The 19621-nt window shown below is 44.2% G+C and overlaps 1 protein-coding gene across 1 annotated transcript in view; it reads right to left on the bottom strand.

Annotated features, from left to right (window-relative positions):
- The window catches only part of AMPH (amphiphysin), a 125455-nt gene that overhangs the window by 74555 nt on the left and 31279 nt on the right, over positions 1–19621 (bottom strand). The window contains 1 exon segment of the mRNA XM_084857850.1: positions 3565–3645. Within this exon segment, the coding sequence (XP_084713976.1) occupies positions 3565–3645 (81 nt within the window).

The raw sequence follows: 19621 nt of genomic DNA, 5'->3' as shown, positions 1-19621 counted from the left end.
AATGTATTAGAGTGCCATCCTATGCGTGCTTAGACAGAAAAAAAAAGCCCTACAACTTCCAGCATGCCCCAGCCAGCATGGCTACTTGGGGAATGCTGGGAGTTGTAGGGCTTTATTTTGTCTAAAAATGCATAGGATTGCGCCCTGAGTTGCTTTGCTGGGATATCAAAGCAACAGGCAATTCCACAACAGTCAAGGGGATTGCTTGAGAGTAAGAAGACTAGAATCTGCTGCCCAAATTTAAAGCACAGTGAGCACTCTGGTGTACAACACAACAAACTCCTGTATATATAGACTGTATCAAGCTCCTACATATATAGACTATCAATGGAGGAGACATGTCTGGATATGTGAAGAGATGCCTGCATAGAGCTGCTCCTTCCATATATGTGAATGCAGCACTCCTTGCTGGTGAGAAAACTCCACATCTCCGTTGCTAATAGAGGGCCCATGTCCAAAGCCAACTGCTATGTTAAAAGAAACTGTGAGTGACAACTTGGGAGACAACATTTTCCTGTCTTTGGAATTCTCACCCCAAGAAAGCTTATCTTTTTGGTTCCAAGCAGAGAACTTCTTATTCTGTTGGGCCTTTTACATTACTAGGTCTGATTTTATCCTGCTCTTAACTGCTGTTCCCATTGTTTTAGGACTGATTTTTTTGGTTATATTTTTAGGGTTATGTTTTATTATTTTATCTGTGTACCTGGAAACTGATGATGGTGGGTGGCATAGAAATGAAATTAAACTAGAGGGACATGCATGTGGAATCCTCCTTGCTAGGGTTTTAATGGAGACCACTCCTGAACATGTAGATCAAGGATGGGGAACATCAGGCCCAGGGCCAAATGTGGCCTTCCTGGGATCTCCAGATGGCCACACCCCTTTCCTTGCCCCCCTTTCCCCCAATTTTTGTGCAACCCCCTCCCCCTGCATTCTAAAAGGATGAACTGCCTCTCTTAGTTACCGGAAGAGCTTTAAGTTACAATATGCTGATATTTTTGGTATGTTTAGCTCCATCTCTTCTGCCTCCAGCCCAACCCACCACTGGAATATTGGCCCACAGAAGCTGAAGTGGAATTTGACCCTCAGCCTGAAAGCTATCCCTGATGTAGATGGAATATTTCAGTCTCTGTCTTTTTTTTTAATGACAGTTTAAATGGGTTGCTTTTTGGAGGAATTTATGGAGAAATCTCCTCTTTAAAAGACTGGTGGGCTGTTGTTGTTTTTACTATTCACATTTTTATTGATTTGGGGGACAAAAAACATAAGCAGGACTAAAATAGCTGAGTTACCTTAGAAGCATCCATTTATAATTGGCACTGAGAGTATTGACAATTTTTTTTAAAACACCCTCACACAAATGCATGGAATTGATTCTAGGAAGAAGCTCAAAGAAATCTCTATAATACAAAGTCTTGTGCTCAAAAATGTGAAAGAAGGCATTCACCCTCAGTGGATAATTCAACTGGGAACAAAGTGGTTCCAGAAAATTCTCCAGTGATCTTGCTCATGGGATTGTCCCCTGAAATGTTATGTGGGTAGCTCAATCCACTGGAAAGGTCCTACAGATAGGCACTCATTGGATCGGTTCAAAAGGTTGTCAAATTAGCATCAAGAGAATAAGAACATAAAAAGAGCCAAGCTGGATCAGACCAAGGGTCCATCTAGTCCAGCATTCTGTTCACACAGTGGCCAACCAGCTGTTGACCAGTAACCCACAAGCAGGGCATGAATGCAACAGCACCCTCCCACCCATGTTCCCCAGCAACTGATGTATGTAGGCTCACTGCCTCTGGTACTGGAGGTGGCACATAGCCATCAAGACTAGTAGCCATTGATAGCCTTCTCCTCCAGGAATTTGTCCAACCCCCTTTTAAAGCCAGGAGCTGCGGTGACTTAGTGGTTAAGACACTGAACTGCAGCCTGGAAGGTCGGCAAGACAGCAGTTCAAGACCCGAGTGCTGTGTGACGGAGTGAGCTCCTGTCTTCAGTCCCAGCTTCTGCCAACCAAGCAGTTCGAAAGCAAGAAATTGCAAGTAGATAAATAGGTACCGCTTCAGCGGGAAACGTAACAGCATTCCGTGCACCTCGGTGTTCAGTCATGCCAGCCACATGACCACGGAAGCGTCTTCGGACAGCGCTGGCTCTACGGCTTAGAAATGGAGATGAGCACCACACCCTAGAGTCGGACACGACTGGTTGGGGACACCTTTACCTTTTTTTACCTTTTAAAGCCATCCAAATTGGTGGCCATGGCTATATCCTGTGGTAGCGAATTTCATAGGTTAACTATGTGCTGTGTGAAGAAGTCCTCCCTTTTATCTGTCCTGAATTTCCCACCAATCAGCTTCATAGGATGACCCCGGGTTCTAGTATTTTGAGAGAGGGAGAAAAATGTCTCCCTATCCACGTTCTCCACACCATGCATAATTTTGTAGACTTCTATTATGTCTCCCCTTACCCTCCTTTTTTCCAGGCTAAACAATGCCAGCTGTTATAATCTTCTCTCACAGGGGAGATGCTCCAGCCCCAATATAGCATTGCATATTATATTGAAATTAGCCCTTTCGTTCTCTGTTGGGTAGACACGGTTTCCCCAAAGATGGCCTATTTAACCAACTGTAAAATGTCTCTGCATGGTTCCGCAGTCTACCTAACGATCAGGAGACTGGCTGAGATGTGTTAACAGTAGTATCACTGGACACAACACCCAAGGGCAGTGGTTTTCAAACAATGTTCCAGGGAACCTGGAGTTCTCAGAAGTTTATCGGGGCTCCTCAATAAGCAGATTGGTATGGGAGGGCAAGCTTCCCTGAATGGCGACTACTACTAATGTCCTCAGCAAGGTGGAAATGTTCCTTGTAAGTGTACAAGGAAATGTTAAGTGTCATTAGAGCATAGTCCATGTGGGGTAATAATGAGACTCAAGAAGCTGGGCCAGTATCTCACATGCAGCTTAGAGGACATTTCCCAGAACTCTGCTATATGTGGAGGTTCCATGGAAAATGTGCAAAGAAATCATGGCAGACAAATGGACAGTCCAAGGGTTCCTAAAGGCAGAAAGGTTGAGAATTCTAGCTCTGCATTTCCCCTCAGGATTGATTTCACCTGTAACAAGGGTAAGGAAACTCAGGCCCAGGGGGCAAATTCAACCTTCCTGTGGGCCAAATCCTGTCCTCCAGGGTTCTCCAGAAGGCCAGGCCCCTTCCCCTGGCCCCAACCCATTTTCCCCAACCACCCATTGTTTGGTGGTTTCCTGGCCTTTGTGCAGTTTTTTCCCCTTTCTAAAAGGTTGAAATACCTCTCCTAAGGCTCAGTTACTGGCAGGAAGAACTCTACGTACAATACAGTGGCATTACTTGCATTTTTGGCCCCACCCCTTTTGCCTTTGGCATTGCCCACCACTGGAATGTGGCCCCCAAGAGCTTCTCTGACATTGAATTTGACCCTCAGGCTGAGAGAGGTTCAACACCTTTGTCCAACAACATTATATGCAAACATAGCTAAATTGCTCATGTGATAATCAAATCATCAACAATGACAACAATACACAGCAAACCTCACCTCTTGCCGTTTGAAGTTCTGAACGTACTCTTCAAACTGCTCATCTTTTGTTTCATCAGCTTTCCCTAGCTTCTGAAGCACCTTTGAGAGAAAAGGAAGCAGGAAGGAGAACAGGTTACCTTGAGCAGAACATTCAAAATCCCAGTAGAATGTCAACATTACTTTAATTCCCCCCAATTTGTTCACTTCTTGTTGTAGCAATGCATTCTTTAGCTGTGGTGTGCAACACAACATAAAACTGATCTCAAATGCACACCCATGACACTACTGTTTGAAAATCAAAACCCCAACAGGGGAGTATAGATTCAAAGCACAGAGCCGTTTTATGTGCCTGTGTGGGCGACTTGGAAACGCTTCCAGAACCAGCAAGGGCCTTGTCCTGCTTTTATGAACCAATAGATCTTCCTGTCAATGAACAATCCCGAAGGCTCCATTGCAGCAAAATGAGGGGAAAGATGTGGCGGAATAATAAACCTCTGTGCCAGCACGTAGAGTTAAAAACCCAAACTTCATTAGGCCTTTCCTTACACGTTACGATTCATTATGCATGACAGTAATCGACGTTACTTTAATCTTGTATGGAATTTTAAGTATACTGTAAAGCAGAAAACAGCAAAATTTTTGAAATTGTCTGACATCTAATAAGCTACAAAATCCTCTTAAAAACAGAGAGATGAGTGAGCATTTGGGCTTAACACATTTATTTGAAGGGTTTTTTGCACATGGTAATAGGTCTAAACTAGTTATGACTAATGTTTGTATCTCTCCTATAGGGAAAGGATGTTCAATGTCTACTGCAGCTATGCTTAAAAGTGCCATGATGCATAGCCCCAGTTAGTTTGCTAGTAGTTTGTAAGATCAGTGGGAGAACATAAAGCATCTTCATATCACTGTTCTGTATTAATAAAATTGTAACATGGAAGAGAGTGGGCCTTAATTTATTTTTAAGTAATCTAAAATCATCACCACCACCACAATAATACAGATGTGAGTCTTTGCCCAGAAAGAAACTAATGAACAAGACAATATTTTGTGTAAGTTAAGGGATATGGTTATAGATTATTCTGCAACTGTCATGAGAATGCACTGAGATGTATTGCATATATACAGACATGATGAACCACACAAAAGTAGAACTTTTAGATGGGGGATTTAATCCTGTACAAAGCAATCTACCACACATTTCCATTCAACAGAGGCTCATAAGTCCTTGGTCTCCAACTGGTGGGTTATGACTCAAAATTTCATCTTGCCCTGACCTATGGGGGGGTCTCACCAATGGCACCACCACTGTTTTCTCTTTCTTGGGTTAGCTTTGTTTCCATCAGCCTTCCCGAGCCTGGTACCCTTTGGATGTTTACCCATGTTGGCTGGGGCTGATAAGAGTTGGAAGTCCAAAACATCTGGAGGGCATCAGGTTCGGGAAGGCTGCTTACATTTTTAAGAGAAAGAGAAAAGGGGAGAACAGGAGAGAGGAGATAGCATTAAGGCACAATCCTGGGCATGTTTAGACAGAAAAAATGCTGGCTGAGGTATGCTGGGAGTTGTAGGACATTTTTCTGTCTAAACATGCACAGGATTGCACCCTTAAACATTTATGAAGTGACTCCAAGGAGGGTTCTCAGACTGAAAAGGTCAAAAACTACAAATTTAAACATTTAAGTCACCTTAAAAGGGAATACTAAAAGTCACTGGAGGCTGTTCAACATTTAGTGAGAGTAACAGTAGGTACCTTATACAGGACATTTTTTCTTTATTAAACAAATGTAAAATATGTATTTTTTAAAAGGACATCATCTATTAGCCTAAAAACATATACTCATTATTGAACTGAGCACATTTAAGTCACACACACACCCCACACCCCCAGCAAATTCTGTGTTGATCACTGGCCGTGCTACATGGGCAAAACAGCGGCCCTTGTAAAAGTCTAATGGGATTACGGGGAATATGGCAGCAATCGACTAAGGTGATTGTATGCAGTCTGGGTGCAAAGCCTAGCTTTTTTGGCAACGGAGGAAAGAGAATGAAAGGGAATACAGTGAGATGCAAAAGGTAGCCTTTTTCCACAGGGGTTGGCTGCAGCTAACTTCCTTATACAGAAGCAGCTGCTAATAAGGTAGAGTGAGAGAGCAGGGAAGGGAAGAACTCACACCATCATGTCACCTTATGTTTTTTGTATTACTAGACATTACAGAGAGAAGGGAAGGGAAGGGAAGAGATGGGAAGAGATGGGAAGAGAAGAGAAGAGGACATGCAAGGTGGGAGGTGTCCTTTTGGCAGCAGCCACACATGTGCTACAAGATCTGATTTGGTCTTATTCAGGACCAAAACAGACATTGCTTTTAATCTGGGTGTAGCAGCTCCATCTTTTGTTCATGTTTACTCTAGTGTAGGCAGAGGGGGCGCCAATCCAGATCTTAAAAGCCCCCTACGGTCCTGATCCAAATCAAGCCCCGTGCACCTACTCTAGAGTAAAAATGAAAAAGACGGAGCTGCTGGATACAGATTGTTTTGTGCACCAGAGAAGTAAAATAAAGAGTTATTATATTAGTTTGGATGGCTTCACACATTACCAGGTAGGCTGACTGAGCTGCACATTCTATTTTATGAGTGTATATCTGGGGTAAAGCTGATACAGGAGAAGTTGCACCCCACCCCTAATTCATACACACACAGTGGGATGCATGAGTTATCCCTTTGCACATTACATTGGGAGTGCAAAAAGAGGACTTGTGCTTTCTCGTTCAGCAATCCCTTGTTGTAATGTCCAAAGCTTTATTTAGGCTCTCTCCACCCCGGTGATTTTGAGACACACCAATGCTTTCCCAGCCTATGAAGGGGGGCTGAAGAGAATACTTAAAACCAAGCAGAGAGAAGAAATAGTTAAAGACAAGAGACGGGCCAAGAGGATAACAGAAAGTTAGAGGACAGAAAAGTACAATGTTGGTGAAAAAAGGCATAGACCACACAGCAAAAGCATGAAGAAATGGGGAAGTGAAGTCATTCCTCTTTAGAGAAATTCTGTATAAAAATGTGAACAGAGTGGAGATGGAACAAATGGCCTAGCAGGCGTCACAATCAATGTAAGGAATGCTATATTAAGCCATGTTTTTCCATATCCTCTGCACCTATCCACCTCCTGCATTTCTGCCAAAGGTTATTGAGATCGCCTTCCAGTAACGGGAGCTGCATGTCAGCATGCTGTGACTTCTTTCATGAATCTTTTGAACGGGTGGCAATTGTTCAGAGATTATCACCTGCACACTCACACAAACCATTCTTTTAAGGCTTGGAACGTAGTCACCTTGGTGGCAGAGGAGCTGCTTGAGCTCACCTCGCCAGGGTTAATGTGAGACATCCTGGATGGGGAAGTGGAATGCGTACCTCAGCTCTTTCCCACACCAGTGTCAACCCTTAGGAAACTCACATTCTCTCGGCATGTCGCTGCAATCCTCACGCATGGACCCAAGATCCTCAAGTTGCCGTGGCACAGGGATGTTGAACCCCAGGCCCGCAGGCCAAACCTGGTCCACCTGGGGTCCCAATCCAGCTTGGAGGTCACACCCCCTTTCCCAGGATAGCCCTGTCCTGCCCTGCCCTGGGCCTCAGCCCCTTCCCCCTGCTCATTTGGCAGATTCCTGGGTTTTGCACGTCCCCCCCCCACTTCTAAAAGGTTGAAATGCCTCTCCTAAGTCTTAGTTACTGGCAATAAAAGGTTTAAACTAAAATATGCTGGCTTTTTTTTTTTTTTTTTAATGATTTTGCCTTCAGCCCACTTTCAGGCTGAGGGACGAATACAAATAAATACATATACCTATCATATCGTATCTCATATCTATGAAATCTTAGCATTTTTCTTTCTAAAATTTGCAGCCAACCACAATTTTCATGAGGTAGGCCTGAAATAAACTAAGTCACATGGACATGCAGGAAGAAATTGGCTGATAGGGTAACCAGTCTGTGTGTGTGTGTGTGTGTGTGTGTGTGATGCTTACATGGCCCTCTGGGCCCCAAACTCCTGTGTCAGCAGCAACTCGGTGAGGTGGTTTCAGGTTGCTTTCCACATTGTTCCTTCAATGCCGCCATACAAAGCCATAAACCCCCACAGGGTTGCCAAACACTGGGTAAAGATCCCCATGGCAACCTAGCCATGTGATCTGGCCCTTAGTTAAGGGTATGTGCATACGCTTTCTTCCCTCGACTCTCCAAAAGGAATTTTGCTCTTAAATCTGTATGAATCCAACAGAAGCTTCTCCAAGTGTTCAGCATACCCAGCTAGGCTGTGAATCTTCTTTCCTGAACAGAAACACAACTCAGAATAATAAACACAATAGAGCAAGCAAGAGATGCTTCTCTAGGAAGCTGTCAAAGTCAGGCTGTCACTGAGAAAGAAAAAATCAATAGGAGGTAGTTTACATGAATGCAGGGAAGAGCAATACACTGGCCTGGATGAGAGCAAGTTTAAAGGGTTTTAACCCCGGAATGTGTTCGGACAGCATCAGTGGAGGCTGGTAGCTCCGATGTAAGTGGGGCAGTGAATATGCTCCAGGTTTCAGTCAGAACTCTAAAGAAGCTTCTGCACCTTGGATAGCTCCTTTAGAGTTCTGACTGGTTCTGACTGAAACCCAGAGAGGATTCACCACTCTACTGACATTGGAGCCACCAGCCTCCACTGGACAGTATCAAGGCCCAGTACTGAAGGACGTTGGCCTTCAATGCTGACTAAATGGTTATTCTAATCCAGCCTTTCCCAACCTGGTGCCCTCCAGATGTTTTGGACTACAACTCCCATCCCATGATGGGAGTTGTAGTCCAACATATCTGGAGTGCACCAGATTGGGGAAGGCTGTTCTAATCCTATCTACAATTTGGTTTTAGGGAACATCAATTCAGTCACCTTCCATCACCCCTGGCAAGCTCTGGTTGAGGTCATTATGGAGAAGCAGACGCTACATTCATCCAAAGCAGGGAGCCTGGCCAGCAGATGACATGGGGAGACTACAAGACAAGATAGTAAGAACATAAGAAGCACAGTGCTGGATCAGATCAAAGGCCTATCTAGTCCACCATTCTGTTCACACAGTAGCCAACCAGATATCCATGGAAAGCCCACAAGCAGCACATGAGTGCAACAGCACCCTCCCAGTCATGTTGCCCAGCAACTGGTACTGAGAGACATACTGTCTCTGATACTGGAGGTTATCAATGATAGCCTTATCCTCCATGAGTAAAAAGAGCTCAAGCACAACCAGGTCTGTTAGGCTGTCTATATTAGAAAACATAATCAGTAACAGAGTACAGTATATCTGAAAAGTTTCTCTATAGGGTCTGTGGATGGTGCAGCTTTTGGCCTGGGCTAAAGGAATTATATTTCAAATGAATGTGTCAGAGAAGCAAGACTTATTGCCAGTAAATATCATATTTGAGAATATTTCAGTCCTTTCTACATTCTTGGCCATAGCAGTTAAGATGTGATTGATTCCCACAATACACTGTTTCTACTCCCTCCAAGCAGGAATGCCAATTTTGCATATTTTTATTCAACCACTCCAGAAACACTAATGGCATAGGCAACCTATAATAAGATTTATTTTACTACATTATGTTTAGGTATACAGCACAATCAAGATACACACTCTTTTTTGGTCTGTAGTTCTACACTAATGAAGGAATACACACTTTTAGGCATATATGCAGAGAAATAAACTAAGGGCATAAAATCCAAAGGGCTGGTTGTAGGGCTCTTAGTCCATCCTTACCACATAGCTGCTTGAACACTCTCCAAAAGCTGCTCCAGAAAATCACTGGAGCCTCACGATGCGCAGCTTGGGGTTGCAGTTCAAAGCAGACATTAGATGCTCCATTTACATCTAAGCAAAATTGAATCCAAAGAAATGTGCAAGAATTACATTCTGGCAAGTAATGTCTTTTAAACCACCATTTTATACCACAATGCAACAGCCTTATGGTGTATGGTTAAATTATAAATACAAGCAGTGTTTACCCTTCTCCCTGTGGAAGAAAAAAAAAATAGGCATGGTTGAAAATGTGGTGGTAACCTAGAGAAGGAAAGTGTTATGCACTGCAATCACCTGATTTCTATCTGTACGGATGGGACTATAACCCAGTCTGAATGTTATTTAAACCATGAATTGGCAAAGGTGATCAAGATTTGTTGTTGAGTCAACTCTGGGTGGTTTAGGGCTCAATCCTATCAAGATAGGCGGCTGCCTCCAAACTCAGAGGCGACCACCTATCCAAAGCAAGGCAGGAGAGGCATGCAGGGGATTGTTCCCTCTATGCCTCTCCTGACCTGCTATTTTCTGCTAGACAGCCATTTTCAGCTGTCTAGCTGTGGGGGCCAACCAGGAGAGGAGGCTGCGTGTATGACACATAGGATGTGTTGTACAAGCAGCTCCACTCTCCTCGCCCCGGAACGCCCCCAGCCTTGTCCCTTTTCAGTCGCTCTGCGCTCCTCTTCCAAGAGGAGAGGACAGGGCTTCTCCATGCTGCCTCTGAGGCAGCACGGACCTGGGAGGAGGTCGGTTTTCCGGGAACCAACCTCGCAGCACGGGCTCCGAGGTCAGTTCCCAGAAAAAAGCATATCCTATGGCCCTCTAGACAGTGTCTAGTGGCCATAGGATTGCTCCCTTAACCCCTGAACAACCCAGGGTGTCCGGATCTGAATGTCATGATAACAACCTACAAATGGAGCAATCATATGCTGTTAATTGAAAGCGGAAGTGAGGAGCACACCAATGGCAGCACATTCACTCACTTGCTCTTGCTTGTGTATGACAACCCATGGCTTAAACAACCCATGAGTTGTATTATCGTGAGAACCAGGTCATTGTCAAAAGTCAGAATAAGCCCTTGTCTCCCTAGATCGGGGTAGGCAACTTTTTGACCCTCCAGATGTTTTGGCCTACAACTCCCATCAGCCCTAGACAGCATAGCCCATGGCAAGGGATGATGGGACTTGTAGGCCAAAACATCTGGAGAACCATAGGTTGTACATCCCTGCCCTAGCTGGTACCAATGGCCAGAATTCAAGGTCCTAATGTATATGTTTCCGAAGGAACCTGAAGATAAATAATTAGTAGACCAGGATTGTGTCTAGTAACAAGGATTAGATTCCTTTCAGCCTCTAAGTACTCATGGTTGGTAGGTTTCCAAATAGTAGTCCACTGGAGGGGGTGTTAAATAAGGGGGTGCTAGTGGCAGACAAATCACACTTTGAGGCCTGAGGTGCTTTCCTATCAGAGTGTGAACCTATTCCCATTGTGACCCAAATATCATCATCCAAGAGTTGTGTTTGAACGTGGATGAGAAGGAGACCGCTAAAGCAGGACCAGGCTATCTGTGACAAGGAGCAAAATAATGCATACAGCCAGGTGTGATCCATCAACATGGGTCATTTTTTATGAGAAAAGGCAAAGGAACCGTGTCTCCTGCAGTCACTATGTCATCCTTTCCATACAGTATAAGTTCTGCCACTCTTAGGGAAAATCACTGGTAATATAATTTTAATGATCTGAGGAGTGTAAAGCTTGCAGCTAAAAAATCGGGGAAATTTAAGGTTTAAACTAGTAGATAGGGGCCTAGGCCGAGAATGAGGCGGGGGGGGGGGGAACCTTGGGAGTCAGCTGCTACATAACACATATATATTTTACATTTTCAAAATCTGTTCTTCCTTCTGTATCCTACCTCCCATTTCTAAGAAGTTACCAGCAGTGGCTCATAAGCAACTGGTTCTAAAAGGCCACCGTTTAACCCCCCCAAATATGTTTGGCTATCCAGTGTTGCCGCCATACTGGCATAGAAGCTCTCTCTGCTGACATTGCAGACTGAACTTAGAGCAAGGGTAGGCAACCTGGTGGCCTCCAGATGTTTTTGGACTATAATTCCCATCATCCCCAAACATTGAGCTTGCTGGCTAGGGCTTTTAGGAGTTCTGGTTCAAACATCTGGAGGCCACTAGGTTGTCTACCCTTGATTTAATGGAGCAGTTGCACACGAAACCCACCCAGCACAAAAATTGGCTTGTCATTAGCACCATGTTGCTGAACAATGGGAGATACTACCAATATTTCACAGAATAAGAGGGCCCTGCCAGTCGCTATAAACCAGGTTGCCTACAAGGGATGTAATCACTTCCTCGCTCAATTCATTTATTTGTTTGCTCTCTGGGCATTCTCCCCACATCTACCAGTCCTGTCAATCTTAATCAAAATCACTGAAAATACTGGTTTTTTAAAGGAGATTTTGAGAAGTACAGAACTCAACTGCACATTTTTTGTACGAGCGATCCTCCCACTCACGTCTGTTCAGAATATAAATTTGATGGACCCAGACTCCACCATGACATGTATTTTTTCTTTGTATGAAATAATTCAACAGCACTTAAATTTTAAAAAGTTATCACTGGTTTGATACTAATGAAAAAACAGTAGCAAAATAGAATTTTAAAAGGATGTAGGAGAAAAAGTCGGAGTTGTATCAGTGGGCAATTCTTACATAATTCTGAAATCAAATGGATAGCCTAGCTGTTCTCGGGTGTTCTGCATGCATATCTGGATTTGCATGAAACAACTTTATAGAGAATGAAAACATAATGTGCCAAAATGAGAGCAATTTAATGCATCTTGATGAGCCATAAGAATTATCAGGGTTTATTCCCCTTGTTAGGAAGGTAGGAAACAGTCTTATTCTAAACCAGACCACTGGTCCATCTAGCTTAGAATCATCCAGACCAGGGGTGGGCAGAAGGCAGATCTCCAGATGTTTTGGACGTCAACTCCCAGAAGCCCCTGACAGCATGGCCAATGGTCAGAAATGCTGGGAGTTGATGTCCAAAACATCTGGAGATCTACTTTTTTCCCACCCCTGATCTAGGCAAAGCAGTAGGCAACCTTTGTGCCTTTCAGATGTTTGGGCTACAATTCCCATCTGCCCCAGCCAGCATAGCTAATTATGGGAAATGAAGTCCAAAACCTCTGGAGGGAACTAGGATGCCTACCCCTAGTCTAGACTGAGTGGCACTGGCTCTCCAGGATTTCAGGTATGAATGTTTCCTAAACCTACCTGGAGATGGTGGGGATCGAACCTGGGATTTTCAGCATGCAAAGCAGGAGCTCTGCTACTGAGCTATGGCCATTTGCAAAGAGCTTAGTCACATCTACTAGGGACAGTTAACAGACAGCCTCAGTGTGTCGGGTTATACAAACTACAGGGTGCATGAACAAACTTTGGTTTTGCACTTCTTTCCTACTGCTGTTGGCCTATACTAGTCCACAACAAGGACCATGTTAAATTAATGCCAGGACTTCATTCAGTTCAGAATTATCTTTTTAATATCAGATAATTAAATCCAAGCCAATCTGTCCCCATTGCATGGGAAATGGGGGAAGGGAAGAACATGTTCACTAGCAAAATTAACCTCTTTCCTGATCCTTAAGAGGGTAATAAGACAGAACACTGCTTTAGTGAAGCCATCTGTTCGATCAGGTCATCCATACAACTGTGAATGCTTTTAGCATTTCATTAACAAACTAACTGACAGTGAACCTGCTCTAAGGATTGCTGTCACAATGTAGTTCACATTCATCATCAGGAAAGGGGAAAAATCAGTATTAAAAAGTAAACCTTAAAGATAAACAGATGCCTATGTTATCACATTTTCAAGGGCCTTTCTGAAAAGCTTTGATACTGCCCAAAGAGCCTCCTTTGCTTTTTACAGAGCCACATAAGCCGGTTTTCAGCTGTATGAATCACCACTGCAAGAATTTGAACATCTCAGCATTGTGGGTTTCTGCTTCTAAAAATTAGGTGACTTTATGAGGTCCCAATAAACTTAAGTGCTTCGGTTTGGGATGAAAGCTAAAGTATCAGTTGGTCCACTCCAACTTTACTTGAGGTGACTACTAGATGGCGCAGGCACTGGGAGCTTCAAAACAATGTACTCGGTTAGGGTTGGTGTTGGATCAATTAAAAAAAAGTGGTGGGGAAAAGTAGTTAAATTTTGGACAAAGAAGGTCAAACAATAATAAAGTATTAGTTTATTAGAACGGTAACAAACAGGCTTCCAATTTGCTTTCGGTGCTGGTTCTTACATATATGGCCTTAAGCAGTTTAGGGCCAGGGTATCTGACAGATGGCTTCTTCCCAGATGAACCTGCCTGCAATTTACGATCTGCTTCGGAGGCCCTGTTGTACGGCTCACCACCAAGAGAGGTTAGATTGGTGGGAACACCGGACAGAGCATTTTCTGTGGGGCTGGGGTGGCCATGTGTCCTCTTAACAGAGGTCAGTCCTCTATTTGAAGGACCACCAAAGGACTGTCCTCCATTTTGAAGGCATTCTCTGTTTGAAGGGCTATCCAGTCCAAGTCCAGTTTAAACATAAAGAACCATCAGAAGGAACTGCTGGGCCTTGAAGATGCCCATCAACAGCAGTCAGACAGCAGACTGAGCGAGGCACACAGGTCACCTAGACACAGTCTTCCCCACTATGGTGATATGTACTGTACTTCTATTCTAATAATTATTTCTCAATGTGCATTTGTCTCCACAAATTAGCATATATAAATTTTATGCAAATCAGTATCCTCTTTTGTCCTCTTTTATGGTGATGCATCTCCTCTTTGGGGGCAATTCATCAGTGGCCACCCTAGTGGTGGCACTCCATTTGTGGAACTGCCCCCCTAGGAAGGTAAGGCCAGCTCCACCTTTGTTTAGTTTTAGGCAGGCCGTTAAAACCTTTTTTGGCTTTTGAATTATTTTAAATGTAATTAATTCTGCTCTCTGTTTAGATGGTGTTTCTCTTGTTGTTTGTTTATTGTTGTTGTTGTTGTTGTTGTATTTTAAATTTGTGAGTCACCTTAGGGGCCGAAAGGCATCTCATACATAATAAATAAAATGAAGAGAGAATTGTGTTAATTGTGAAAACTTTTGTCTTTAAGCAGATCCCAACATCTAGCCCAGCCCCCAACCGCTGGAAGCATAGCGCAGCAAATCAGAGGGTTGCTTCTCATCCCCGTGGCAGACGCAGTCAATTCACAGTAGTCAGGACTGCTGGGCCTTTGTGGCCAATGCACTGTGTTGACTAAGCATAAACATTTGCTTGCTGCTTCCCCCCAAATCCTGTGTTTCTTTCTGTTCAAAGTTGGGAATTGGTTACAGCATATGGTTAATAGGAGAAGCTAAGCCATGTGGATTATTTGGGAGGGTAGAAGTCCTCTGGAGAGAGTTACAGAGGAAGGAGCCCTGAGAAAACCGAAGATTGCACTTCAGAATGAACTAGAGCATTGTGCTGTTTAGAAACACATCCATTTTGTGTGACACTGTCCAATGTGAGATCAGAACTGGTAGGTCAACCTACATATCTTTCATCATTCATGCTCAGGCCATCCTTTGCAGACTGCAGTGTCAAATCTGAGATAAATATAAAACAGAAGTTCAGTTACAAGCATCCCCATTTAATTTAAACATCAGCCCAGACAAAAGACTGAAGGCATACAAGGCAGGCCTAGGTCTCACTAGAGATTGTCAATCTCTCTCTGTGATGCACCACTTCAGACTTTAGGTAGGGGCTGAGGTGACCGAACTTTCCTCCATGCCAAAAATAAAGTTACAGGAAGCCAGATTCCGGCTGAACATCAGGAAAAAATTCCTGCCTGTTAGAGCAATATGACAATGGAACCAATTACCTAGGGAGGTGGTGGGCTCTCCCACACTGGAGGCATCCAAGATGAGGCTGGACAGCCATCTGTCAGGGATGCTCTGACTTGGATTCCTGCACTGAGCAGGGGGTTGGACTTGATGGTCTTATAGGTCCCTTCCAACCCTACTATACTACTATTACATGATTCTATGTAATAAATTCTAAAAATCACCCTTGCCTAGAAAGCTAGATTTCAGGTAGAAAGCTAAGCTAGAAGTCTTCTAATAACTAGGGTTCTATGTTGAGAAGCGTTGAATCATGCAAGTCTATCCACCTGCTGTTTGAAGTACTATGGTCCAGACACAGGCTAACTGCTCAATCACCTGGTTTGCACGATCACAGCAGCTGGTTTGCATGATCACAGCAGCTGGGACAAGCTACTGTGGCTAGCTGCCACCATATCATCTGAACCTGGGTGGCATGGCTTGTTTGGGCTGGGCAGCAACCCTCAAATAACCGAACAACAGCCCAAGGGTTATTTGAGGGTTGCTGCTCACCCCAAACAAGCCATGCCACTCGGGCTTGGACGACATGGCAAGCCATGTCACTGTGGGTAATTAGGGAAATCTGGTCTGCACACACAGCGGCTTGTTTCAGTCACTGTAATTGTGAGAACCGAGCCACTATGAACTAAATCCTACTGCTGAAGTTACACAGATCTGGCCCTGTAATGGGGTGTCCGCTTATGCATTGCCCAAAAGAGGAACTGCATCACCCAAAAAGAGGACAGAAGAGGGCACCACTTTGCATGACAAATGCAAATGTACATGCGCAAATTGAGAAATACTGGCCTCAGTTTAACTAGAAATACAATAATCTCACCATAGTGGAGAGGACTGACCAGGTGACCTGTCTGCCTGCTCAGTCTGCTGCTCAGGTGCTAACTGTTGATGGGCAGCCCCAAGGCTCCTTCCTGCTCTAACCCCTTCTGGTTCTTTATTTTTAAAGCAGACTTGCACTGGATAGCCCATCAAATATATAAATAAAAAAATGGACACCTTCAAATAAAGAACTGTCCTTTGTAAAACAGGACACAAGGCCACCCTACGTAAACTGTCTTTACTCTTTACACAGAGCTTTGCCCCTGGACAAACAAATTGCCACACTTCCAGAGGTACTGATCAGCTGCAATTAGAATTCTAATGATGTATAAGTATTACAGTCATTGCCATACACATCAGTCCAATCCTACTATAGTCCTAAAACCTGTGGAAACTACTAATGTCAGGGATTAGTCAAGACTGAGTTGTATTGAAAGCAAATGGAATAAACTAGATAAACTGGCCAACAATGCTTCTTTGCCCTTCCATCCTCCTACTACCTGGGCTCAAACAGGGCCGGTGTCAAAGGTAGGCATAGTTGGGTACCTGTTGAGAGTCCAGACCACCAGGGGCCCAATGGTGAGAAACCCCTGGGGTTGCTCCTTCTCTTCACCATTGCAACCTTCTTGTTCAGCTGTCTCTCACTCTGGCCCACACAACAGTGCTGGTGAGAGGGAGGAACAGTAGATGCTGCTGCCTACTTGCTCACCAGCTCTCTGCCTGTCAAGCAAGCAAATGGTAGCAATGAAGAGGAAGAGGAAGAGAAGCAATAGCAGCTAGAGACAATGGTGGTGAGAAAGTAGACTCACTGAGGGAGGGCCCAATTGTGGGCGTATTACCCAAGGGTCCTCAAAAAGCTCAAAGACCCACTTGGGTTGAAACCCAAAACATTATAATCAAAATATATGGGGAATAGTATTGCAAATGCAAAATCTTGGTGTATGGATTTATGCATAATAAGGTGTCAGCTGGTTTGGGGTGGTCAAAAGCTAGGTGTGCTCTACAGTCTCCATCCATTTCAATTGCTGCTTAGAACAAATCACCCCCTGGAAAGTCAGCTTGTAAGCAGGATCCTGGCTCCTGTTGCTTTTTGTCACACTCCTGTACCATTGCAGAGGGCACTGTCTTGCCTTTGCTTCTAATTGTTACTGCAGTCATGCTTGAACCAAATGCTGGGAGGTCTGCCAAGATCCTGCAGCATTACTATTTTATGAAATTCAAATGAAGGGTGCCGAAAGCAAGAGGAAATATCACTACCTGTGCTTCTTCAAAAAGGAGTTTGAATCATATAAAATGATGCAGGAATTAATCTGATGATAGAGATAGGGAAACTCAGCACCTGAAGGCTGTGAAATCCCATTAAACTCAGGTTAGATCCTTCAATGTGCGTTGATCAAGCAGGTGTATGTGAGGATAGAGGTTACACTGAACTAAGTCATTTAGTAAGAAGAGCATTAGATGCCACTCAAAAGAAGCACATCCCAGCTGTGGCAAATCTTCTGAAATTTCACCACAATTGAATCACTCTGCCAACTTGAACCATCTTCCCTTCCCTTCCTTTGCCCATAACACATGTCTTGATAACATGACAGATTGGAAACCAGTACGCATATGCACATCCATCACTTGCTGCCCCTCGTTTCACAGAAGTTCTACTTGTGGTGTTTTTTCTCAGGTGGCTCACTTGCACTAGTGCTGTGCCGAAAATTTCTCCCACATTTTTTTTTAACCATTCTCATTCAATTTGATAGAAAAGAAATAGCTTTAAAAAAGAAATTCAAAGGAGAAGAAATTTTGGAGAAATCCTCATGGGTTGGGCTTGGGGTTCTTGTCCTTACTTTACTTATGAGATGGCCATGGAGTGTACAGAGATTCATTGTACAATAATCTCTGTGGCAGCCTGTAGCCTCCTCAGCTTCCCATGCTTCAGTTAAAGCTGTCATGAGGAAGACATCATGAGGCAATTCCTCTTATGGGGCTTTTTCAACTCAGAAAGTGCAGGTAGCCTGGGAGGCTGCAGAGCAATGGAAAGATGTGTAATAGAGAGAGAGAGAGAAAATGCACAGCACCCTCAGCCAGCTCACAGGGATTAGGGTAAGCTCAAAATACCACCAAAAGAAATTCAAAATTCTGCCTCAGAAAAGTGGAAGCCTCAACATAGTTGATACTGTTGCCACTTGCAGGAGCAGTGCAATAAACCAGAAACCCTGAGGAAAAACGAAAGAAGCTGTGCTACAGCCCCTGCCAATAGTGAGCCCTCTCTGTGAGAAACTGTTGGAGAATTTCTCCTCCCTTAGGAGAAATTTGGCGAAATTGTCTCCCCAATTTCTCTGCTCACAAATAGGCTGGAGAATGTTGAGAGGCTATTTTGCCCCCCCCCCCAATATCTCTGCCCACAAATAGGCTGGAGAATTTTGAAAGGCCATTTGTGCACACCTCTAATTTACACACACATGCCATTTGCCACTTGATCCTGCAGCAATAACGTGAGTACCATCGACACATCAACCAGTAGCTCTGCGTACATAGATTATCTATATCAGGGTACAAAACCTCAGCCGTGGGGTCCCAATCTGGCCCTTTGGGGTTCCCCAGATGACAATGCCCCCATGCTCTGGCCCCACCCCCTTCCCCCTGAGCACCAACCATTTGGTGATTTCCTGGCTTTTCTGCATCCCCCACCCCGCACATTCTAAAAAGATTGAAATGCTTCTCCTACAGCTTGGTTACTGGCAGGAAAAACTTAAAACTAAAACATGCTGGTATTTTTGTTTTTTTGGTCCTGCCCTATTTGCCTTTTGCCCCGCCCCTTTTGCCTTCCGCCCTGCCCACCATTGGAACGTGGCCCCCGAAAGCTTCTCCAAAATGGAATTTGGGCCTCAAGCTGAATGAGATTCAACACCCCTGATCTGTACACTAGCAAGGGATTCAGAGTGGTGTGTAGGTTGGATGTCCGTGCATTTAATGGGAGCCTCAACAGTTAAATGGGCACTCAAATAAAATAGAATACTTTGATTATGTACATTAACAATAAACTATGAAAACAAAGCAAAGCATCACACTACTGGAACCTTAAGATGCATGCCAGGCTCTTAGCAGGCACTTGCAGACGCTGTCATATGCACCAGACATCAAATGTGTACATAAGAACATAAGAAGAGCCATGCTGGATCAGACCATTTAGTCCAGCATTCTGTTCACACAGTGGCAAACCAGCTGCCCACGGGAAACCCACAAGCAGGGCATGAGCGCAACAGCACCCTCCCACCCATGTTCCCCAGCAACTGGTGTACACAGGCCCACCACCTCTGGTATTGGAGGTAGCACATAGCCATCAAGACTAGTAGCCATTTTTAAACTTTTCTTCCAGGAATTTGTCCAGCCCCCTTTGAAAGCCATCCAAATTGGTGGCCATCACTACATCCTGTGGTAGCAAATTCCATAGTTTAACTATGCGCTGTGTGAAGAAGTCCTTCCTTTTATCTGTCCTGAATCTCCCACCAGTCAGCTTC

The sequence above is a fragment of the Heloderma suspectum genome, chromosome 5 (genome assembly GCF_057233095.1).
Source record: "Heloderma suspectum isolate Gila_16-S chromosome 5, 16-S_ref, whole genome shotgun sequence".
Lineage (NCBI taxonomy): Eukaryota > Metazoa > Chordata > Lepidosauria > Squamata > Helodermatidae > Heloderma > Heloderma suspectum.
The sequence above is the reverse complement of the archived record's forward strand: the minus strand, read 5'-3'. Positions and strand labels throughout refer to the sequence as shown.